Genomic DNA, 25,703 nt, shown 5'->3' with positions numbered 1-25,703 from the left:
CAACATTGAATAACATAAACAGGATATTAAAAAATACTTATCGTACTCTGATGTGCTGAATTAGGGAAGGTCAAACACGATGGACTCGAATGCACTCCTGTCTTCATTGTGCCTTGCGCCGGTCAAGCAGCATTTCCTTTTGTTCAAGCCAGGATCTGAAGTTAACCGTTGGCCTGTCAGAATGAGGTGACTTGTCAACCCGAACACTGCTTAATTACAATACATAATATGCGCTTAATATAATGTACGCAATGCTAATTTCTTTCAGTTTTTATTGGAACTGTCTCTTGGTACTGGCAATGAACAACTGGTAATTCGTCAACGTTTACAAAAGGAAGCTTGCAGAATGACAGGTATTAAGATTGACTGAAAAACACAAATAATGACAAGAGGCGGCAAGCGAACACTGAAGAAACGACTTAAATTTATAATGAAAAATGTAGAATATATGAATACGATTTATAATATAATGCGGGCATTTTTTATCTGCGCCTTTTTTAAAGCAAGAGGGAAAGTCTTCGCTCACGCGGATTGCCCTGGGGACGAGGTTGCTATACAAACAGTCAGTGCCACAATGACTTATGGGAAAAAACAAGATGGCGGCGGCAGCATGAGTGGAAAATGTCTGCTTGTCTTTTCTTCTTTTAACTTAGCTGATTTTTCGGAGAGAACCTAAACCAGAGAGATGACGTCCATAATTAAGTTGACGGTTCTTTCCGGAGCGTATGATGAGGGGCCGCTGTGTTATTTGCTACAAGTCGACGAATTTAGATTCCTTCTAGACTGCGGTTGGAACGAGACGTTCAGTGCGGATATCATCGAGCCGGTGAAAAAGTGAGTTAAGTCATGGAGATTGAAACGTTTTTTCGGTTTTTATTCAGCAGGCGTTATAGGCCCGAAATTAATAGCTCACTGTCCAAAATGGTGGCCGAAATATATAGTCAAATGCGATTTTCGAATACCCGACCACCCTTCATTTTACCTTTCTCTGAATTCTTTATAGAACGCAGCATACAAATACCAAAGGAACCATTCTTATCTACTGTATTAAACATGGGAATGAGACTTATTTTTTGTGACATTTTAAAGACTACTCGTTGTGTTGACAAAATTAATTACTGAATAGGCTTCTACAGTATTTCAGGCCCAGGGGTGAGGTGGGGGGGGGGGGGGGGGAGCCTACTCAGTTATATTAGTGATGGGGAGGTGTTATTGAGGCCAAATTTGTAGACCCCCTGCCTCCAAAAAAAAGTCCTGTTAGACTAAAGCTGAACACAAAAGAGTCCAAATGTCCCGAACGTAACCAAAAAGGGTCTCTTTTCTGTCATAAAAATGATAACCCTGGGTTTTGCTTTTTTTAATCAAATTCAAAAAGGTCCTTACCAAAATCTTTCACTCCCAAAACTTTTTCAAACCCCCAAAAGGCCTTCATCCCTCCCTTTCAGTAATATTCCCAAGACCCCCCCCCCCCCCCTGTTTTGTAGTTGCATATGTAAATTGTGTGTTGAAAGTAATGCAAATGCGGTTTTCCTGATCACGATGAAGTAGTTTCTTTCGTTGTAAAACCATTAATATTCTTTCCTCAGACACATACACCAGATAGATGCTGTACTCCTCACATTCCCTGATATATACCACATGGGTGCGTTACCATATTTAGTTGGCAAGTGTGGTCTACACTGTCCAGTATATGCCACTATTCCTGTGTACAAGATGGGGCAGATGTTCATGTATGATTTGTACCAGGTTTGTGTTTCTGCGTATGTTATTATCACTGTCATATCTTTCATTTTAAATAGAATTCACAAATGTAGTGTTGAAAGGTGAGAACTTTTGCAAGCATGGATCCTCACATGCTTTGTGTGCGAACTTCACAAGCGCATGAACCACTCTTTGTTTATACACTTGCTCCAGACCTTTTGTTTGAAGACCACACATTCATACTGTACGTACACCAATGCCAAAAGTCTGAATGTTTTACAGTGTATAATGTGCATGAAACAGCATTAAGTAGGGTTTGGTCAGGAGTATGATGATGTCCCAAATGACTGTTACAGCCATAAGAAATTAGTTCAAAAATTAATGTTTTTGTTTTTTGCTCTACTGGACATCTTGCAGTTAAGTCAAACTGTGCTTATAAACAACTCCCCTTGATAGGCACCTGCCCTAAGAGGGCACTCGGTCAGGATACCACCCACATGCATTGCATTGCATTCTCCCACAGGCAGACATTTCTCCTAAGCAGAAGGTCAAAATCAAAATCAAAATGTGGGTATTTGCTGCTTAAAGAGGTTTTATTGCACACAGCAAAACATTATGACAGTATCTTGGTTGTTTTCACAGTGAAAAATGGCATAGCTTATTTCTAATGGTAACCCAGCATAACATTAGCAATCCTTCTCTTTATGAAGTAGTAGTTTCAAATTTAGCAAGTGTAATAAACAGCTTTTTCTCTTATTTCAGTCTCATCAAAACTATGAAGAGTTTGAAGTTTTCAGTCTGGATGATGTAGATGCTGCTTTTGATAAAATCATTCAGCTCAAGTACTCTCAAAATGTCAGCTTGAAAGGTAAGATTTGTGACTTCAATATTATTACTGCATGAACAGGTTGATCTTGTGTCTTATGGCAACTTTGCTGATACACGTAGCTCATCAATTCAAATGTTTGAAGGCTATTATAAACTGAACATTGTTTTGGTATAAAAATGTTCTTTGAATAGTCCAGCTACAGTGTTGATACTGTATGTCTTCAGTCAAAATAATCAAACCTTGCTATATGTACAGTAATTTGCATTAACGCCTATGTCGCAAATGGAGGTTGGGTGCCCAGGAGCCAGGGGCTGGTACCGCCAACCCAAACCCAGGTAGGTAGAACACCCCATAAGCCTGCCCTACCCACAACCCAGCCACGAGCCCCGCCCGCAACCCAGCCCCAACCCTAGCACCCGTCACACTGAGACAAAAAGCTCAGTGGAAAAATAATAAGTACATAAGACAACGAACTAACCCTAACCCTAACCAACCCCCAACACCAATCCCCAACAATAACAAGGTAACACTACTGGGAGGGAAGGGAGGGAAACAAAAGCCCAACAAAACGCGATAAACTAGCCACGCCACGAAAAACGCTGAGTAGAGTAAATTTCCGAGCACGTGCAAAGGAGCACGCCTAAACTGCAAGAGAATACCGCTGGCCACGCAACTGCCTGCAGACCTGAACCAGGCCCCAAACACTAATGTAACAACAAATGCCCAAACGCTAATGTGCTACCCGTGCTCAAACTATACGCCAATAAACGCTAACGCCTCGCTATGCCACGCCACCACGGAGCAAACTTGCTCCAAGTCGTTAACTAAGTTAAATTACATTTAACCCTATTTAACGCCTATGTCGCAAATGGAGGTTGGGTGCCCAGGAGCCAGGGGCTGGTACCGCCAACCCAAACCCAGGTAGGTAGAACACCCCATAAGCCTGCCCTACCCACAACCCAGCCACGAGCCCCGCCCGCCATGCCGAAGGACCTCGGGTTGGGACAGCCCGGAGCAATTGGGGGCTCGTGGCCAAGGAGACACAGCCCCCCAAGGGACCAGACCTGAGGCACCCAACCCCAAGTGAAGAGACGCACAAGCCCCACCTGCTATGCCAACTCACTGGAGACCTGGGTAAGAGAGCCAACTGGTGTGCGGATATAGAGTTGATAGGCATCACTAGACCATCAGCCTAAAGTCTTAATAAGGTGATCAGGGATTCCCCGTGCAGCAGCTGTGGTAGCTGCACCAATTCGGAAGCTGTGGCCTGAGTAAGAGCCTGAATAACCAGCAGAGTGTAAAATAGCCTGCACCGTGGATGATAGCTGCTGCCGAGTTAACGGACGGCCATCCGCATAGCAGAACAGGGGCCCTGGAGATGGGCCACGCAGAGCCACAAAATTACCAAGGGCCAGCACTGGGCAGACAAGGCTGTTGCCCCGACCCACATAAATGTCACAGCCTACGCGAAAGGGGTCTGTCTTCGAGCACTTGATATGAACTTTAAAACATGTTGGGTCCACCAAGGAATCCGCTTGCACATCGCCAACTGTCAAATGGATACTAGGGTCAAATGAAGAATTTGTGGTAAACTCACCAGCTCGTAGGAAACCGAAAAAACCGAGGCAACACGCCGCCCAGAGCATAACATGGTCCCGGGAATTCAGGTCCAAGGATCGCTGGATGACCTTTAAGAGGTCAATAGTGATGGGAAGGCGCTTAGTGGTAGATGAACCTTGCACACGCTTAATGCCCCTTAACAGCCGCTGTAGCTGCAGACAGTTAATCAGGGGATCAGGTAGGCCATTGTCAATGTGAAGGGACCGCACTGCACTGAGGTACACTTTAATGGACGAGTGGTGTAGGCTGTCAGCCAAAAAAGAAGCAAAACGCATGAGCGATTGTTCATCAGCTGGCAAAAGAGCACCATCTGGACTCAGCTGGCCATCCTGACGGCAGAAATCGAAGTAGCGACGCTGGGCGGACAAGTATACCCGACGTGTCGACGGGGCCAGACCCTGGTAGAGGAAAAATTGGCATCTCTCCGTCACATGACGTGCAACGCCTCCAGTAGAGCATGGGGGACTGTCATCGGAGACTGCTCGGCTTGTGGGGCCAGGTGCCTGAATCGCTGAAACTGGAAACGGGAAAGAGCATCCGCAACTGGGTTAGATTTACGACGAATTGAAGATGCAGTAAAGGAAAATGAATGGCGCACTGCCAACAATGCTAAGTAACGCAACAAAACCATTAAGTCAGGGTCTCTGGAGGTACCAGAAGACAGAACAGCCACCACAGACTCGTTGTCGCATAAAAACTCGACCCGCCGTGACGCCCACCCAGGTCCCCACAAGTACGCCGCCACAACAATGGGGAACAGTTCCTTGTATGCAATTGAGAGGGGCTGCTGTGAAGCTGACCATGCACCAAAGAACCACTGGTTGTTAAAGATAGCTCCATAGCCCAGAGAGCCTGCAGCATCTGACGACACTTGGAAATCTGGAAGGGGGGCCCACGAAGGCATAAGGAAGAAACTGAGACCCTCCCAGCTTTGGAACAGTTCCTGCCACCATGTCAAGTCCCGATGAAACTCCTGGTTCAGTCTAATGGGATGGTCATCGCGCCTGAAAGTACACAGTAAGTTAATCATGCGTCGGAGAAATGTCCTTCCCTGAGGAGCTATCTTACATGCATGGTGAAGGTGGCCAATAAGGGACTCCAGCTCCCGCCGCTTACAGAACCGCTTACCCGACCAAGTACCCAGCAGGGCAATGATCCTCTCTCTTTTCTCCGCTGGGAGACGGGCCTGCATTGTGGTGGAGTCTAGCTCAATACCAAGGATGGAGAGGCAAGTAGAGGGACCCTCCAGCTTCTCAGGGTGAAGGGGGAGGCCTAACTTAGAGCACAACTGGATACACGCCTGTAAGTTGTTGTAACAGACTGGGGAAGCCGGAGGACCTAAGGTCAAAAAATCATCCAAGTAATGGCGAAGGAAGTCAACTCCATAGTTTTGAGTCAGCATCCACTGAACCAGGTCTGCAATAGCAGTGAAGATGTAGGGTGCTGAACGCAGACCAAATGGGAGAGCCATGTCAACGTAGTATTTGCCACGCCAAACCATTCCTAAGAGCGGACGATCCTGGGGATGAATAGCCACATTGCGATAGGCGCTCGCCACATCGAACTTGGCCATAAGAGTTCCTCGGCCCCTGGCCATAATGCCTTCTATAAAGGAGTCAACCGTGACATACTGAACTGAAAAGGGGGGTTTTGGAATGCCGTCATTAACGCTGTGGCCCTCTGGTGAAGAGAGATCCAAGATGAGACGCCATTTACCCGGCTGGTTGCTTTTCGGGATGACTCCAAAACGACTGATGTGCAAGTCAGGAAAAGGAGGCGATGTAAATGGGCCAGCAACTCTTCCATGTGAAACCTCTGTCTCAAGGTAAGCATCTATGACGGATGGGTGGACAAGGGCAGATCGCATGTTAGAAGAGGCTGACCGCAGGGTGACTGATGAGGTCTCAAAGCCAATGTGGAAGCCCTCACGGAGACCGGTAAGAACATAGTCTGCTGCCGTCTGATCTGGATAGTCACACAACTCTGCCTGAAACTGGGATAACTGCAACGGGGACACCAAATGTACTGGAACTAATGGAGAAAACGAATGAACAGGAACCAAACTTCCGGATAAACCAGTTGAATCCGAAGAAGGCACAGCCACTGAGCCACAAAAGCCACGGTGCTGGTCTGGAGCAACAGGAACAAGATTATTTACACTATGTACACCAGAAGTAGGAGGACTTGTAATCTTCTCAGTACCGCCCCCCCTTGGCAAGGGAAGGGGAACGTGAGCGACCAGCCCCTGGGGGGTGAAAGGGGCAGCTAACCCTGGGGTGGTCGCTGTTACATGAACTGCAAATGTGGCGATAACGGCATTCCCCGAAAGGCCAGCGGCATTGCCCGTTGTTCCACGAGATGCAGTAAGGGGGTTGGGAGTTGTAGCCCCGGCTTGCTGACACGGTAACGGGTGGGGAAGTAGAAGACTGGGGGTTGGCGATGGGTGCTGGCGACCGCAAGTGAAAATTATACAAATCCAAATTCATCTTCGACCAGTCAGATGCCCCAGTTGCTGCAGCATCCTTGCGAAAAGCAAGATCATACTCCATCCAAGCTCTACTCGTTGATTGCCGAGCCGTTTGTATGATGAGCAATTTATATTTAGTGAGGTCTGGCCAACGATGGGGATTGGTCGCACACATCACCATCTGAAAAATAGTGAAGGCCTCGGTCCAGGTCAATATGTCCTGTATTTCAACCGCCCGGCGCTTTTTAGAGACCACCAACTTGCCGTCCAAAAAGGTTTGCGGCTCGTGCTCTGCCGTCCGCAGATTTGCTGACAACAAGTCCGCTAAATCTACGAACTGACCGCTCGTAATCTTCGCCACAAGTTTAGTGGGAATTGGGGCGTGTCCTGGTCCAACCACAAATGCTTTGTCCACAGACGGTGGGAAAAGCAAACTGCCGAGACTGGAAGACGAGCTGGCAACATGAGTGGCCGTCAACGGTGAAGCAAAAGACAGCACAGGCCGAGCCGAGTTAGAGCCGGTGGTGGCTGACACGGACGGGAAGGTAGATACAAATGCCGGCAACGTCCACGTACCTGAAGCGGCAGCCATCGAGCCTGCAACGACCGTAGCAGGAGTTGAACAAACGGTGGACGTGACAACTAAAGGAACGCTCGATACAGGAGCTGCATTATCCCGGATCGCCGCGATGATGGTTGGAAGGGAGTTACTGAACGCTTGGGCGATAGCGGACGCGATGTCATTGGAGAACGACGAGGACGTTCCCGCCGAAGCCGCCGAAACTACCACGCTAGCAGCAGAAGAAGAAGGTGAAGAAGTGCATGTAGACAGAATTACACCCGCCGACAAACTGTTGTAAGTTGAGCGCGGATGAGCCATGCGAGCCGAGCAATGAATGAACAACAACACACGCCAACACGATGCGAGCAACAAAACGCGTCCGAACACTCACCAAAAAACGAGCACTGACAGTCAAACCGCCCTTGTAGAGAATAAATCGAAGGCTGACCGCTAAGGCAACGCTTTTAGAGCAAAAACCTCGAAGAAAAACGAAACAAAAGCCCAACAAAACGCGATAAACTAGCCACGCCACGAAAAACGCTGAGTAGAGTAAATTTCCGAGCACGTGCAAAGGAGCACGCCTAAACTGCAAGAGAATACCGCTGGCCACGCAACTGCCTGCAGACCTGAACCAGGCCCCAAACACTAATGTAACAACAAATGCCCAAACGCTAATGTGCTACCCGTGCTCAAACTATACGCCAATAAACGCTAACGCCTCGCTATGCCACGCCACCACGGAGCAAACTTGCTCCAAGTCGTTAACTAAGTTAAATTACATTTAACCCTATCAAACAAAAACAACAACTTTATTCACTAAAACAATTTACATTAATTGTTAAAAATTTGAGGACTCACAGGTAGCTTTTGAGACATTCCGGGTGAGCTCAAAGAAGAAGGGAATATTAAAATAAAAGAACAAAAATATCAGGTAACTCAAGAAGTACATTGTAATCTCGGGTTAATGAGTTGCTAAAGGATTTATCTGGGCAAAATCTGAACACGCAGACATTTAATTCGTGCATCTCACACTTGTCAACATGGAATAACCTCGTATAGAGCAGAGGTTTAAAACAACCTTCAATTAGATGATAAGTGGTAACTTGTGAGGTTTGCTCTTTGTATGGTTACAAGTATGCCATGCTGATGGGTCCTAACAAAGAAGGAACAGCTGTCCATGGCTGCCACTTCTTTGGCAATTAAATACTTTGGCTGAATGAATGTTCTGGTCATACCTGGGTGGTGTGGTATGACTGGTTGTACCATATCAAGAGCAATAATTGCTCATGGCATGATACCACCAGTCATACCACATCATTATTATTTCTATCCCCGCTCACTGATTGTAATATTGCTTTACAAAGGTAAGGGCCATGGTCTGACGATAACCCCTTATGCTGCTGGGCACATGATTGGTGGAACAATGTGGAAAATTGTTAAGGATGGAGAAGAAGATATTATTTATGCTGTGGACTATAATCACAAGAAGGAAAGGTGGGTCAGGGCACTATAAAAATGTAAATTAAGTAAACCAGTACATCTAATAGGGACCATTAAGCATCCATGATGGGAATACCAATGAAAACGTCGCCTGAAATTTAAATTCACACTTCTTGCACTACACACTTTTTTCAACTTTTATAATGTGGCCAAACTATCCAGGAACAGAAATGGTAGATAGGGTATTCAAGCTATAGGTAAGAAAGAGAATGAAAAATTTCCCACTGTGCACTTGAAATATGCTCCACAAAACCTTGAATTCGGTCATTTCACGTTGTTTTTTCTGAGGACGGAAGATTAGTTTTATAATGCACCTACTCAATCCCCATTAAATCCTATTGTTTTTTGACATTCTCATTATATTGCTGTAGCTGTAAGATGCTTACTATAGTTCAGTGTTTATAAATTACGTGTAAATTTTCTAAAACAGCTGTTACTAAAAGGAGCAACCTTATGGCTATTTTATGATCAATATTTTTGTTTTAGACATCTGAATGGAGCAGTATTGGAAACTCTTAGCAGGCCATCTCTGCTCATAACAGACAGTTTTAATGCTCTGAATGTGCAAGCCAGACGGAGAGAAAGGGATACACAACTTATGAGTAAGTGACAGGGGACGTAAAATTTATGTGCTTAGTACTTTTAATAAGTGTAGGTGTTCATGTTGAAAGTCGTGATTCAATCTTGTTCTTTGCTGTTGTGTTGTTTTCCTGGACAAGCAACTTTAGTCTATGTTGCCAGATATTGCACAGCAAGCTGGCTCACTATATACCAATGAAGCTACCATGACTAGTCACGAGGACCAGGGCCAAGTTGTTCTGAAAGCCGGATTAAGTAAATCCTGGGTTAACATGAACTCTGATTCACGTTTAATTACTAATCAATGAAGACTCTTCAAAAACATTTTTAATTTTTTGTTCATCAGTTTTAGACGTAGACTTTTCTTTACTTAACTAGCTTTAAATTGGCTTTTAAAAACATTTATAATGAGCAAGATGAAAACCTCTGTTTATTTATAATCATGGATTAGCATTAATTGTCTTTTGAACAACAAGGCCCAGGGCATGATGGCAGGAGCTGGCCCCAACCTTGTTCGCAGGGTCTTTCATCTTCCCGCCCCAGAGGGACCCTCACTCCCCCCTGGGTGGGGAGCTAAAAGACCCTGCAAATGAGGTTGCCCCTGGCCTCATCCTAGTCTAATGTTCTTGTGGCTTCACATTTCCTCTTAGTGTTTCTTTATCTGCAAGTAATGACTCTAGCATTTGTTGCTGAATGCCTTGTCAGTTGTGTTATTACATGTAAATTACCCTTCCATCGCTTTTGTTCCATTTTTTTAGCTGAAATCTTGAACACAACCAGAAGGGATGGAAATGTTTTAATAGTAGTGGACACAGCTGGACGAGTTTTAGAGTTATCACAATTACTGGTAAGTACATTTACATGAAGACACAGCCATTACTTTATATTCTATCTATATTTTACTTTATTTCTGTTTTTTGATTGTATTCAAACCAAGGCCTGCAAGGATTCTAAACATTTCATTCTTGTATTCTTTATAGGATCAGTTATGGCGCAATGCTGATTCAGGATTATCAGCGTATTCTCTTGCAATGCTTAACAATGTCAGCTACAATGTAGTGGAATTTGCTAAGTCACAGGTAGGGAACTTATGTTATGATGAATCTTACCTTAGATTCTTTGACAAATTTTCTATGTTTTTTCAATGTTTTTTTTTTTTTCTGTTTTTGTTCCTTATGGAATGAGATTGAACAGAATAGGTAAGGACTGATTAGAATTGTTGGAATATAAATTATTAAAAAAAAAATGACCATTATGAAATTGGCATGAAAACTAATTCAGTCTGTTCTTAACTTCATTCTGCCCCAAATACATGTAGCAGATTGACTAGAATAGCATGGGATAACATTTTAACATTCTGAAATGAGAATAGTTAAAATTGGAGCCATTCCAAAATGCCATTCCAAGTACAGCTGTATGCAGTATTCTCATTCTCTAATGGGTCTCAAGAAAGCATGTCCGTAGAGTCATCTGAACAGCAAGGCAGGAATCCCTGTCAACATGCACTTAGTGAATAAGTGGAAGGAGGAAGAAAAGATAAGGCTCATAGTCACGGTGCAGCGTGGCCAAAGCCGATAACACTTTCCGTGATATAATTTGTTTATTTTATTCAATGATGCTACAAGTTATCCTATGACAAAAATTATTTTCTTTTTTATGGAGGCATATTTCTTGCAGAAATTATGGCAACTACTAAAAAAAATTGTTGATCTTATCAGCCGCAGAAGCAATTAAATTTCACTAATTACCTCACAACGATTATTGCTTACATTGTTTATGCAACATCTAAGGAATAAAATGCACATAAAATTCTGAAAGAAGTGTTTTGGAAGAATTGTCACAATTAAATTGACAAGTTTTCTATTCTCTTTTAGGTGGAATGGATGAGTGATAAAGTTATGAAGTCATTTGAAATTGGTAGAATGAACCCTTATCAATTTAGGTTTGTAGATGTCATGTAACTTCAATGTATGTTAATGGTGTGAGCATGCGGGCCCATGTGAGCCATAATATCCTTACCAAACTATACTTACACTGACTGTACTTACAAACTCCCTTTATGAGTTCCATATTTTTGGGGGAAAATTTGGTTGCATTATTAAACTGGCTTGAAAAAGTACTTTCATTTAGTTACTGCAAAGAAATTCAAACCACTCTAATGATTGAAGTTTTGATTGCTTGTTAGATTCACTTTGATGAAGGTAGTGCTCAGTTTTGAATTGCTTTATGGCGTCCAAATTACCTCATCAACTAAGTTGATGCAACAATTTTTTTTTTTATTTTTCCATTGAGGTAGCACCACAGTGCAGTGCTGGAAAATAGCAATATAGCTCTACATTAGAACCCTGGATGGTCCTGTAGTGCATGTGGGTAACAATGTTTTATCACTAGTCAGAGAATTTGGGGTTAATACTGAACTATACTATACTGCTTTAAATGCACATACATTTCTCAAGCATAATCTCAAAGAAAAGGGGGTTTTCTCTGGCTATCTAATACCACATATAAAGCAACCAGATTAACATTTGTGTGCTGTTCTTTCAGTGTTGCAATCCTCAAAACTCTACGCTACAATAATTTATTATTCTATCCTACAGATATTGTGCGTTATGCCACAGCCTTGCTGATCTTGCCAAAATTCCTGAACCAAAGGTAGTGCTAGCATCAGTGGCAGACCTGACATGTGGCTTTTCAAGGGAACTCTTCATCAAGTGGGCAGAGGAACCCAAAAATACTGTAGTGTTTACCTGCCGGCCCACGCCCGGCACACTGGCTCGTAGCTTGATTGACAACTTACAGCAGAAGACAGCAGATATAGAGGTATGCTGTAGGATAACATCCTGTGGGTGGTCTATTGGATGTAGCACATCAAACTTAGTTGGTTAACCCATCAAACGTGATGCTGTCATCAAATTTAGCATTACTACCCCTCATGTGTATTGCACAGTACATGTACCTAACATTGTGTTAGACTAGGTTGAGCATCATAGGAGGAATTATTAAGGCCACCGGTTGTGTTTTCAGAAGAGGCAGCTAACACAAACTGAGGCCTTCTTAATTCTTACCAATCTTGTACCCAGAGTCCTCAGGCTCTTTGGTCAGCAGTTGGTCACCAGGAGAGACTCTGGAGAATTTGAAAAGTACCCCAGAGTCTCTCCTGGCGACCAACCACTGGCCAAAGGGCCTGAGGACTCTGGGTACGAGATTGAATTCTTGGCATCATGCCAAGAACAATGCTATGACTGTTTTCTTACAAATTTTAAACGCCAGTTTTTCATTTAAGCCTTTCATGTAATTTTGCAGCATTTTGTAGCTTTCCCCCTGTACAACTGAATGGAACCATTGCTCACACATCCCTTTCTTACACATCATTCCCGATTGAACGTGTTGTCATTGTGTGTAGGTGAAAACAAGAGTAAAGCTGGAGGGTGAAGAACTTGATAGATACCTGGAAGTAGAAAAGGAAAAAGAGAAGACTCGACAAGTAACTGAAACAACTGACAGGAGGTGCGTTTTCAAAACAAAAATGCTGTATTAATTTAAAAAAAAAAGGAAATCAAAAAATAATTTGTACAAGCCTGCTCCTTTCCAGTGTCTTTTCACTCCATACTGACATTAGTCTTCAGAAATTTTATTTGGCCAATGTATATTTATATTTTTTGATAGCTGCTGCAGACATATTGCAACATTTAAATATTGTGGAAAAAGTTAATATTGATGCGAATACATTGTATAAATGCTCCAACTGGGTCCCTGGTAAGTTGGTTTTTCTCTTAGACAGGCTGTGGCACATTCCTCCATATAAGAACAGTAAACATGGATATTTTCCATCATAATTATATTTCCTTTTCACTGTTAAAAGTACATATTTACATCAAACATAAATTATTTCAATTGTTATTTTGGTTGTTCATTTTTTTTGTGTTTCAGTCATTTGACGGCAGAGGAGAGTGACAGTGACAGTGATGAAGATTTAGAAGGAGGAGTCAGGCATGATCTTATGATGGCGGATGAAAAGGTACCAAGTAGGATTATATTAAAAACTACATGCCTTAAATTCAAAGCTGTCATTAAGAGCCTGTTATGGCAAAAAAAAAACATGAAAAAACCTTGGTTGTATGGGTGATCTTGATGGTCGTACATGGATGTTCATTTTACTCGGAAAATAACAAGACTGTTACAGGTGTGCAGGTGAAACCAACATGTGGCTAGAAACTTAATGACAGCCCTGAAATTTACCAAGTAATGACATGCATTTTATGCACCATGTTGTATATTTAAGGTTAAATGTTTAAACCTTAATTTTGTACAATTTATTACAAACTGAGATAAAAGTTTTAGATGTCATTTATGTTTCATGCACACTGTAAATACATTGAATTATGTTATAAAGTACTTGTGTTGAGGGTCAATGCAAAGTACTGTACCAGTACTTCAACTTTGCATGCAAACAGCTATTGTTGTTTCTTTGAAAAATAAATCATTTTCTCAAACTTGTCTTAATTATTATTTGCATATTTGAGCACTCCTTGTTTCTCGGTTCTCAGATCTCCAAACTTAAATGTCTGGATGTTTGAGTTTTGAGAATCTAGTTTTGAGGATTGAGTCAAGACTGGCAGGCTACATTTGAGCAATACTGTAGGTAGTCTTTTTAAAAATTTCACTTTCTTTCTCTTTTCAGGGTGGTCGTAAAAGCAGCTTTTTCAAACAGGCCAGATCCTATCCAATGTTCCCTTGTCATGAAGAGAAGATCAAATGGGACGATTATGGAGAGTTCATCAGGTGTGTTGACACTTAACGTCTGCAATATATGGCTGTTTGAATCTGGGAAATTCAACTGTGGTTACAGATGCTAAAAAAGAATGTTTCTTTCACCTGGGTGGCAACATCTCATAAACAGTTTATGTTCAGACGTTTTACTGACATAATTTTGATGGTACCTTCTTTTAGTACCTTTTAGTTTTCAATGTCTGCAAAGTTAAATTAGTTGTACATGTAAGTTGAAGAATTAATTGCATGGTGGACTTTGTTCACACAATTTTTTACCTACCTAGCAAGAGTTTGTGCATGTTTCGCTTTTTGAAACGCACGGGAATTGGGATGAGAGCGAAAAAAATGAGGAAGGGGAAGTGGAGAGGCCACCATCTACGTTCCTTCTTCTCGTTCAAATATCCATGCAGTCAAAAGCCAAAAAAAAAAAAAAAAAAACAAAACCCAATGGAAACGCTTGCTTTGCAGACAACGCAATTTTATGGTTTTATGGTACTTTGTCTTGTCAAGATTAGGGGAACTTAGTGGCAAGAGAACTGGGAAGAGTAATTTATTCTTACAACGTATCAATACTCTAACCAACATGCCTGGTGCCAACAATTTGGCTTATTTATCTTTTACCGTTGAAATACTTTTCTTATTTCTTTTACAATTTGTTTAGTGTTAGTTTCCTTTTTATCTATTTTGTATTTTGTATTTTTTTTTTCAGACCAGAGGATTTTATGATCAGAGAGTTGGCAGCAGCAGAGGAAGAAAAGGCTAAAGTGGTGAGCAATTTAACCCCCCCCCCCCTCCCTCCCTCCCTCTGCATTCACTGTTACACCTGACTTGTCCCCTCTCTCCGTTATTCCTTCCCTCTCCTCCATGAATTCACTGCTCACTTATGTAACAGACACAAGTTACTATTTAACTATAAATTTAATGGAATCCCCCGATCCAATAACCCATTTACACTCAACTATCCCCGTTACTTTCTATCTTTAACCTCTACAAGTCTCTAATAACCCCACCATTAGCACTCCTTTTTGCTTGCGCTGTGAGGCCACAAGTCTAGAGATGTCCTGCGTTCGAATCTTTTTTGCACTGTGTCGCAAATTTCCACAGGTAACCCAAACTCCACAGTTAGTCCAAGCTGTATGAGACTTTGTAAATAGTCTTTGTATTAGATGTACGACACAAGTAATGGCTAGCCTTAGCCTCTTGTTTACAATTCCTTTCTTCAGTCCTCTGTTTACTCCACACACCTATGACAAACCTTTTTCCGAAATGTTGTGCATTTTCACCTCATTTTCCACAGGAGCAAAGTAAAAAGGAGGCTACAGAAACAGAAGCTATCACTGGACAAGGTTAGTCAGTCAGTCAGACAGCAGTGCCTGATCTTCAATAGCCATTTAAAGTGTATGAGACAGAATTTTTTTATGTGCTTGATCAAATCTTCATGTGTTGATATTTCTGTTTTCAGGAGAAATGTCAAAAGTGCCAACAAAGTGCGTAGTGGAGAGAAAACAGCTCAACATCAGGTGAGATATTAGTTACCTCTATTCGTGACGAATGTTGAAAATTCTGTAATGTCTTGGTACAGAGCAGTGGCATTTACTTGGGTGCCAGAGGCATGGTTCCGGTCAAAGTCGCGTAGGCCTGTTCAAACTAAGTGCTCGTGTCATGGCCCTGAGAAAGACCTTGTTCAGACTCCTTGGTGCCCAAGGAGCAATCGAGTTCTCGTTCGTCAATTTAGCACCCGCCATTTTGTTTAATCAATGTATCGTTGAGAGGCATGAGGGAAAATCTTACGAACTGACAAAATCCTGTTCAGACCAGTGCCCATGCCCAGGAACGGTGCCCGAGTACTACCCTGTGAGGTAGTGCCCGTGCCCGGGCACGGTGCCGAGATATTTGCTCGGGAACCAAAAAAAAAACCACGTTCAGACTAGTGCGTCTGCCCGAGAAACGGATCGGAGCATAAAGTCTGAACAGGAGTTTAGCCTAGTTCTTCAGATCGCATCTCTCTCATTTCATTTGTCTTTGTTGTTCCTAATCCCAGTGGTCTTGTTTCTATTTACAGATGTTCGTTGTTGCATATTGACTTTGAAGGAAGGTCAGATGGCGAGTCCATCAAGAGGATTCTTTCACTCGTGAATCCAAGGAACCTGGTAAGTTAATTCAATTCGTCTATTCATTCGTTTCTAGGAAGATTTATTTTCTTGTTGACTTCAAGCTTTTAAAGTTAGGTGACCTACCGTGTTTAATTTATAAAGTTAAGGTTGGGATTTGGCCTCATGTTCAAAACATCAGGGCCCAGCTGTTCGACGCCCGATTAAGGACGGTGCCAACATTTGTCAATGCGCATACATTCTGCGCATCTCGAGATACTCGGGTTTCCTATGGGTGGTGACTACTAATACAGGAATATTTTTGCGTGGTTCAAAACTATGCAGAGAAAGCAGAACTTAGCAAGTGCTCTTGGTATCCAAAAAGAAAATCGGGGGTAACCATGGATTTTTCAGAGATAATAAAGCTTCAATTTGGAAAAAAAAAAAAAAAAACGCCATGCACTGCTTTGCATTTTACTGATTTTTTTTTTAGAATAATTGTTGCTTCATTATGTCTAAAAAAAAAAAAGCGTGGTTAACCCCCCCCCCCCCTCCCATTTTCTTTTTGGATTTCAATAGCCATTGCTAAGATCTGCTTACCCCGCATAGTCATAAGCCCCACAAAATTACTTTCTTATTAGTAGCCACCGTCCTTAAGGAGGGTTTGAAAAAACGAGGCGCAGCCGAGTTTTTTAAACCAAGTTCGAGGTGTTTGGAAGAAGTAGTTAGAAGCACTAGAAGTATGTCAGGCTTAAGGACCAACTTTTGTCGTCCGGGAGGGAAATGATACAGATACGATACAGAACGTGGAGAATCGTGATGAAAAAAATGCACCTCTTCTGACACCGGTCTTCTAAGAGGTAAAGTTATAGATCGCATTGCCATTCAACGTTAAAAATCTTGTAACTTACAGACAGGTTCGAGATCTAAAAACCCTCTTGCTTTTCAGATTTTGGTGCACGGTGTCCAGGAAGCTACGGAGCACCTGGCCGAGTACTGTCGACAGAACAGCAGCATTCAGGTGAATCAAGTATTTACTCCACGATCCGGCGATACAGTGGACTCTACTGGAGAAAGATATATTTACCAGGTAAGACAAAAGCATGGCACACAATCTACAGCAGAAAGCAGAAAGCCTTGAATCACTGGCTTCCCTATTTTGCAATGTTAGTAGTCAAGTAGAGTTCATTCAGTTGATTAATGACGCCAGCGCCTTAGCCCACAGTGAAATGGAGGCGTATGGTTTGCTTTCAAGACCGAAGCGCTTCAAGATAATAAGTCGGCTAAAATCCAAATTAGAGCAACGGTTGGTGTAATCCGGACAAATTTTTTCCTTATGTTGTGTGGACTTTACTATCGTTCCTTCCTAAGGCTAACTCTCGGTGCGAATTTCATGGATTCACCTCAGCACTTTATCTTTCACTGATGAGTTAATTCTCTGATTCGCTATCTGTGTTAAACACTCTAAAATCTAAATTAGTTCACAAAACGATACTGGAAGGCGGGAAACTATTTTGGAAGACCTAATTTCCACCAATCAACACGTGACAACACGTGGATAATTTAGTTATTTTCATAGCTGCTGGAAATGAGACTGAAAGGTGTTGACTGCACAGTATATTTTAATCAGTTGACTTCACCGAAGCGGTCACAATTTCAAATTGGTGAATGTCGGTTGAAAACAGCTATGAAAAAGAAGATATGGATAAAATAAATCAAAAGATCGAGCTGATTTTCCGACGCAAGCTGACCCTCATTGCTTGGCTCTAATTCTTAGGGGAACATTTTTATGTATACAGGCAGCTCAGTCTTGCATAAACTCCATATTGTTCACAAATCTGTTACCCTATAGGTCAAGTTGCGTGATGCGCTGGTGAGCTCGTTGCAGTTTTCTCGCGCACGTGACGCAGAGCTTGCGTGGGTGGACGGACAGCTACACATGAACGCTTCCGAGTCACACGTGGGGCTGGTTTTAGAAGATGGAGAGTTGCGTGACGAGGAGGAAGGCCATGAGAAAATGGAAACTGATCAGAGTGGCAAGGAGGAACCAGTGGACACGGTACCTGTGTTGGAACAGCTTCAGTTGTCACAGGTAAGGCTGTCACGCATTCTTGTGCAATTGATGGGTGGCACAAAACCAACCTAGAGTACATTAGCTGCAATTTGCTGTTTGCTGCAATGGGCTGTTCACAGATCTGCTATTTTCTCATACGATTGTCAAGACGAGGGCACTTAAATGCCTGGTTTACACGTGCGAGTTTTGTCACGTGAAAGTTTTATCGCACTTTTTTAGTGCAACTTTTGTCGCGCTCAAGTTGCAGTTTAAAACCCCTGCGGCGATTTGAGTGCGATTTGTCGCTACGATATCGCAGGGGTTTCGAACATGTTTGAAACTTGATGCAAACTTGTAGGGTTTCTCAGAAAACTTCGTACAACAAGATCACGCTCAAATCGCACTGAAATTGCAGCTGGTTTATACGTGCGATTTGAAGTGGCTGCCTTGAACGCGAAAAATTGCTCTGAAAGGCAACAAGAAATGCAAGAATCGCAGGTGTAAACGGGCCTTAAAAATAAGCGCTATCGGAGTTTGAATGAGCGTGCATACCAAAGGGGTGGGGTGGTAGAAGATATATAGGTCTCGATCGCTGGCTTCAATAATTCATTCGCTTTTTTCGCGTACTAATTCAGTGTTTAAAAGAAATGACAGCAGCTGTAGAAAGGCAACAAACAAGTTGGCTAACATGAACTTACCTTACCGACTAACGACGAATAACATAGTGGCAACTGAACAAACTTTCTGATTGTTTGCCTGAACAAGTTCTACAGATAATGCAAAACATTAATTTGTAAAACTTGCTCCCGCAAACTTAAGAAACAAACGCCTCCGGAGTTTGAGTGAGCGGGAATGCCAAAAGGGGGAGGGGGGGTGAAACGTCTCTTGCGCTGGCTTCAATGGTTCATTCGCTTTTCTCGCGTACTTAATTAAGTGTTAAGACAAATGATGGAACGGCTGTAGACAGACTACAAATAAGCGAGCTAACTCGAACTTACCTTACCAGCTAACGAAAGATAACAGTCGCAACTGAACAAACTTTTTTGATCCTTTGCAATTGCCGGCCAGAGCATGTTGTTCATTTTATACACCTGACATCAGACGATGAGTCCGATGCAGATCATATTCAGTATTGTACTCATCATCCGAGGTCAGGATCAGAGACATAAGGAACATCATAAACAGGATCCACAGATGACTCAAGTTGATGTAATCCCACTAGCTTGGCAGTGTGAGAATGAATAAGAGGGTTCGTTTCCAAAGAAATTCTGGTGCTGCGTCGGTGGGGAGTAGAAACGAATGTTTTGTTTATCGACAGAGTTGATAAGGTAATTTGGCAACCCTAAAGAGGTTCGAGTGCTGACCTTTTGAGCGTTAGCCCTTCTTCAGAGCGAATCAGATGAACAGCTCTCTTTAGATGTGCTCGTTTTCGTCATTTCACCGGCACTTGAAGATGTTGCATTCTTGTCGCGCTTATGTACTGCAACCAGTTTGTTTCGACGTTTCTTTGGAGACTATGTTGACCTTACTAACAAACTGTCTTATTTGCGCGCAGTGCAATTGTTGTGGTTTCATATCTAATCCCTTCTACCGTTTACCACTCGAAATTCGTTAGCATCAGTCGCATCAGTCTTCGCGCTCCCAGAATGAACACGTAAAGCACCCAATGAACTTCAAAGAATAAGGTTCCTTGAAAACAAGTTCTCCAATCATCGGACGCGTCGCGTTTTGCGTCTCCCCAGTTCAAACGTTGACTCTTGTTTTTGTCCTCTGCTTTGAGCCTGATTTTTTTTTTCTTGCGTTGATCACTGATGAACATCCTAGCTTGTATAAAGGCTACAAATGATCCGTCTCTATCCCAACAAATGCAACTCGCGCTGAACGCCAGCTTCACCACGCAAAGGATTGCACACTGAATAAACAGGGATGCGACAATCAAACTGTGAAGGACAAACGTTTTTCTTTCCTGAGTCGTTATTTTGTCTGTTGCGTCATATTTTGCAGCTCGCGCGTGAATTCGAACGCGCGCGCGCAGGTTTTAAATTAACGCTCTTACTTTGCTTTCACTTATTGGGGTGTGACGCCCCGCCAAACCGTTTAGAATGCGAAATGCGTTATTCAAATCAAGCAGTTGAGTTTGCCGACGGGAATAATTATTTTCTCAACCTAAATAAACAGTCACCGTGTTAGTAGCTTTGTGATAGCTACCCTCATTGCTAGTACTGAGGACAAGGGTGAAGCAAAGCGGACATTTCGGAGTGAACACGCCTGAAAGTGTAGAGTTTTAGTGTAAATCGTACTGGTAATGATATAAATGGACGCTAATTGGACGCTATTGAGATCCTCCCGCGTCTACTTCTCTCAGGTTTTATGGTCCTTTGGCGCTCATTAAGTTTGAGTTCGCTGTGTCCACGGTATGGCGGGTAACAAATGGCTGCCGGCGGCTGTTGATGCGCTTGTTCTCTCTCCCCAGATCACCGGACACACCTCGGTTTACATAAACGAACCACGCCTGTCGGATTTTAAGCAAGTGTTGAACAAGGCTGGAATTCAAGCGGAATTTGCTGGAGGTGTACTGATCTGTAACAATGTCGTTGCAGTTAGAAGGGTAAGAAAAGATTTGTTAATAGTAAAGTCGCCATGACCCTTCGATTTGAGGACGTTCGCGATGTTTGAGAACAATGTACCACGTTTACCCGAAAAACAGCTTCCCCCGATTAGGCGCCGATCACAGGAGTAAGAATGCTAATAAGCTGAGTCCTCGAATAAGCGCCGCACTCCTCAAAAACAATGTAGCACTTAATCGAAGCATTTCGGAATTTAAAAATGGCGCTTAAGGTTCCAACGAAGATTGTTTACCCACGTTTCTTGGGTGTGCAAACGGGGAAACATGCGTTATACTACAACCCCTTGGAAACAAAAAATGTTTCGAGTGCGCGCAAACAGAAACGTTTAACCCTTTACGTCCCAACTGTGAACAGGATCTAATTTCTCTAAGCTAAGCTAAGTTGTGAACTTACCGTATAAATGCGTCAAAAAATTAGTTCACCAAATTTTATGATAACTAAGTTCACTTCCAAACCTTTTAAGTTTTGAATGTTAGTTTTAACAAGCATCGTCCCCGAAAAAATCACCGCCCTCAATTGAGGACCGCATCAAAAAATTCGAGAACTTCAGTTGGTAATATGGTCGACTGTCACGTTATAAGGTGATTGACATAAAAATTGACGTTACCTCCACCCGTTAATTTCAGAACGAGACCGGCCGCGTAGGCCTGGAAGGAGCCGTGTGCGATGACTACTACAAGATCCGGGAACTTTTGTATGAGCAGTACGCTGTGGTGTAAAGGAAGCTTCTGGGTGATACGAAGCTACTAAGAGCTGTGGTGTGCTGTACACTTGAAAGGAAGACGTTCACTGGATATCGTTGTAAGAGGGAATGGTTTTATTCAAGAGGAATGACGTTTTTTTGTCCAAGGATGTCATGAAGTCATGTTAGTGATCTGAGAAGAAGCTGTCGGGATTGTAGTCTAGCGTGTTTGTGATGACAAGACGCGTTTGACGCCAAGCAACAAATCATCATGGTTACATATCAAGCAGTTAAGCCATGCCTTACCTTCAAATGCTGAGACGAAAGACATACTGAACCGTCAAAAATAGCATTGTTTTCTTCTCGTTTTGTATCACCAAGAGATAGGACGAAATGGTAGTGAACAAAAGTGTTAGTGGTGCAGCTGCTTCTGTTGCTGTCGGTGGTGATTACAGTACCCTTTCACCTTGATAGAAAAATTCCCCAACGGAAAAATTGCCTTACCCCTATATCCCTTGGATATAGCTGTGGCGATGACGGTGAGGATGGTGATGGCCATGACGAGGCTGAGGGTGATGGTGGTAAGATGATGATGATGATGACGATGATGATGGCGGCAGCGGTGGTGCTGGTGATGAACGTGGCCATGACGAAATAATAGTGAAATGCGAAGGTGGTGGTGGTGCTTCTGCTGCTGCTGCTGCTGCTGCTGCTGCTGCTACTGTTGATGGCGATGACGATGAGTGGTGGTAGTGGTGGCGGTGATGGTAACCGTGGAGGTTATGATAATAGTTTCTTTCACCATTATGGTGTTGTAGTAGGATCTAGTAGCGAAGAACGTGATTCCTAATGCAAAGAACATCACCACTATCTAATACACCAATCTGAACCCAGATGGAAATGAACAGTCAGAGAAAAGTGCATAAAATGTCACGTGAGACGTCACTACTTCTGCACCTGATTGGCTGAACGGTTCCTTAGTTCTGATTGGTTACGAGCATAGTGGACACTTTTTGAACCGATTGCAGAGCGTATCAAGTACTGCTATATTTTATTAACGATATTTTTATTGCGATGTAGCAACAGCATGTTTAGTTTGTTTTGTAAATATCTTCATCACGAGCCTTGTACCATATAAACTAAATACGAAATCTTATTTGCTTGAATAAATTATAAAAATGTTAAATGTGTTGGCTTCCAAAACCTGATTTCTCACTGAAAATCTGATGATATGTACTTTTTTTTGGGCTCTTGGACTGCGAGGAAAGAGCCATAAGCGGTGAAGGAAAGATAACCAAGCGACATAAGGTAGTTAATCTTAGTCGTGAAGAGGCGCAATCTTACTGATTAATGATCCACTCTGCTCATCAAAGAGGAAGGAGGTATAACAAGAACGGGTTACGATCCACCTGGTAAAAGAACAACAAAGCGGCGCACAGGAAAACATTGATTGATGTAAAATAGCTTTCATTTGAACACTAGCACCACAGGGTTTGAACGTCATAAGTAACAGTTTTTGTACCATCCTGCACAGATAAAGAAATAGCGCTTGGGTAATGATTAGTAACTCTCATGTCAATCTCCATACAACTACGTTAGACCAACCTTCACAGCGTAACAAACAGCAAACACGTTCCAAAACCTCGGGGGATATCCTAAAACTTCGCTAGTTTTGGACACAAATTGTTAGTTTTACGTATAAATTGTCAGAAAATCGGGTAAATCTTGCACAAATGAAGCTATTATCCCAAATGATAATGTTGACTGGGCTTTAGATTTTATCCTTAATACGAGTAAGGAGTTGCTCCAGGGTTCCACAGATCGCATTTACTTTTCTTTTGTTCCCTTTGTAGTATCTTTGGAATTTGCATTTTAAAGGAAAGGCACTGCGAAATTCGAAGTGGAGGGTATTCGTGCATTTGAATAGTAGATTATGCTAAATTATTCGTCTTTTTCTCTCACCTATTACCACGAGGAACGTTACAGCAGGACGAACAACGGTGAAGCCGAAATACGTTCTTACAGTTATTTCCCAGACAAAATATTCGCCAAGTTTATGCCATGGAATGGTCTGACTAATATGTATATCAGACTTTCGTTTTGCATACACCATGACCAAGCTTGACTTCGACCGACGCGTGCAAACACCGCGAGGCTGGACAGTTGACGCGGAAATCAGCATTTATTGCACCGAAGGTATTTAATCAACATTATTATCCACCATTTTGTCAAGAATGTCTTCTCCGAGTAGTGTTCGATTTACATTTAAGTGTAACCAGTGATGAAAAGAACTTTGCAATAGCTATTCCAACTAAAGGTCGTTGTACTTTGTACCACTCTGTACAGCATGATATACAGTACCTGATACATAGGAAAGTATTCCTCAGTAGCTTTCATCTGAATAGTCACACTGTAGGACTTCATCCACAAACTCAGCCGGAGCCATCTTGTAGAGAATAATGAATAGCATGACGAAAAAAGTACTTCTCAGTAGTTTTCATTGAATGGTCACACGTTAGAATGTCATTTACAGAATCTAACATTAGCACCATCTTGTACAGCTATGTCATAAACATCACCACGGGGAAGTACTGCTCAGTCCGGATGAAGTGAACAACTAAAGTTCATGGTCTAACGTGATTTTATTTCACAGATTTGAAATCTAGGGCCACCTTATACAACACAATAAACAGTATTAGAGGAAAAGACTGCCCCATACCTTTCATACTTATGACCTTTCATTTGAGCGATCACACTTTAGGATTTTAAATCTGTTATCTAAGCCAACTTGTAATTTGCCCGTTCAAGCTATAACTGAACGTTAACATGTTCAAAACGCTGATTTCGAGCAGGAAAACAGAACTACCACGACACGTCTTAACACTGTTAAATTCTTATCTTTACAGGCAGATATCTACTCATGCTCGTCTAATTACATAGAGGACAACAATCCTGACTGAGAATGAACCTTTGTTGCGGGTAAGAAAAATCAAAATCCTTCATGGTTACCTTCTAATTTGTTTTTAGAATATCCACAAAAAAGAAACGTACAAATGTTGAGAGCTTGTTTCGTGGCTAAGGGATACGTAACTATAGGATGTTTCTGTTGCATACAAACTGACCTACGATTGTGTTACCCCTACACTCTTGTTACATGTTACCTATCTCCTTCATACTAGTGGCACATAAAGGCCCTGATATGATCTGAGCTGTATGTGCCTACTGAATACTGGACCCAGGGGCTCTGTAGCCAGTTTGGATAGTAAAAGCGTCCATAATTTTAACCGAATCGGTTAATTTAACTTCGCTTCACCCCATTCCCCTCCGCACCTTCCATTTCTGCTTCATACACACTACAGCCCGACCTTGTCTTGACCAGTTAAATGGTACAATACTGCAACCAAACAGTTTTAGCCAACCTGTAGAACTATAAGTTAGACGGATGAGGACAATAAAACTACCATCAGTTGGACAGTTCCTCGCATTGCTGTAATTTTCTTTCCAGATAGATGATGATGATGATGATGATGATGATGATGATGATGATGATGATGATGATGATGATGATGATGATGATGATGATGATGATGATGATGGTGGCGACGACGACTAAGCCCACACGGAAGTTAGAGAGACCGACAACATCGTGGTGATCTATTTGGAGGAAGCTATAAAGGTGAGTTAATTGAGAAGCATCTAATGTTCTTTACGACGGCTGCTTTTACACTACAGATGCAAAATTCCTCCAGGATGAACTTAGCCAAGCATTAAGTAGTGCCTCTGGTATGTGTTTTGTAGTTTGTTTTAAATAAAAAAAAAAAATGAAATGATGAATCCAGCTGAACTATCAACTTGCGACTTCAATTTTTTTTTGTCAAGGCAATATCAACAGCTAATGCAAATTGTCAAAGTGTCAAAGGAGAGGAGGAGTGTATGGGTGGATTGGACTGCAGAATGCGAACGGAGGACTGCTTGCGTTTCTTTGGGTCAAGGTTAATCGTTGACTACTCTAGCTTAATAGACTCAACATTTAGAGACGAATTACATCACATCTATCGCCCGCGTAGCGTAACATAAACAATAACGTTATACTGGGATTTTGGCCGGATTAAAAGTTTGGCGAAAATGGTCACTTCCGGCGTAAAATTTGTGTAACTCGCTACGGTCCAAAGTTCAGTTGTTCGAAAGTCGATTAATGCCAATCTAGGGTTATCGCTTAATAT

The 25,703-nt window shown here is 42.4% G+C and overlaps 1 protein-coding gene across 1 annotated transcript; it reads left to right on the top strand.

Moving 5' to 3' along the window:
- Positions 1 to 584: 584 nt before the first annotated feature.
- On the top strand, positions 585 to 21,934 carry LOC146480356 (cleavage and polyadenylation specificity factor subunit 2-like). The gene is made up of 20 exons (XM_085109519.1): positions 585 to 834; positions 1,587 to 1,746; positions 2,464 to 2,569; positions 8,544 to 8,673; positions 9,166 to 9,281; positions 10,017 to 10,105; positions 10,239 to 10,337; positions 11,133 to 11,200; positions 11,856 to 12,078; positions 12,662 to 12,765; positions 13,189 to 13,276; positions 13,940 to 14,040; positions 14,738 to 14,795; positions 15,326 to 15,374; positions 15,491 to 15,548; positions 16,091 to 16,178; positions 17,068 to 17,208; positions 17,971 to 18,210; positions 20,645 to 20,779; positions 21,425 to 21,934. Exons 1-20 carry the CDS (start codon positions 686 to 688, stop codon positions 21,515 to 21,517), a joined length of 2,295 nt encoding a protein of 764 aa, XP_084965645.1. The 5' UTR covers positions 585 to 685; the 3' UTR covers positions 21,518 to 21,934.
- The last annotated feature ends 3,769 nt before the right edge of the window (positions 21,935 to 25,703 follow it).

Source organism: Pavona decussata, unplaced genomic scaffold, assembly GCF_977016875.1.
Source record: "Pavona decussata unplaced genomic scaffold, jaPavDecu1.1 SCAFFOLD_53, whole genome shotgun sequence".
NCBI lineage: Eukaryota > Metazoa > Cnidaria > Anthozoa > Scleractinia > Agariciidae > Pavona > Pavona decussata.
This window is presented reverse-complemented; position numbering and strand designations above follow the sequence as displayed.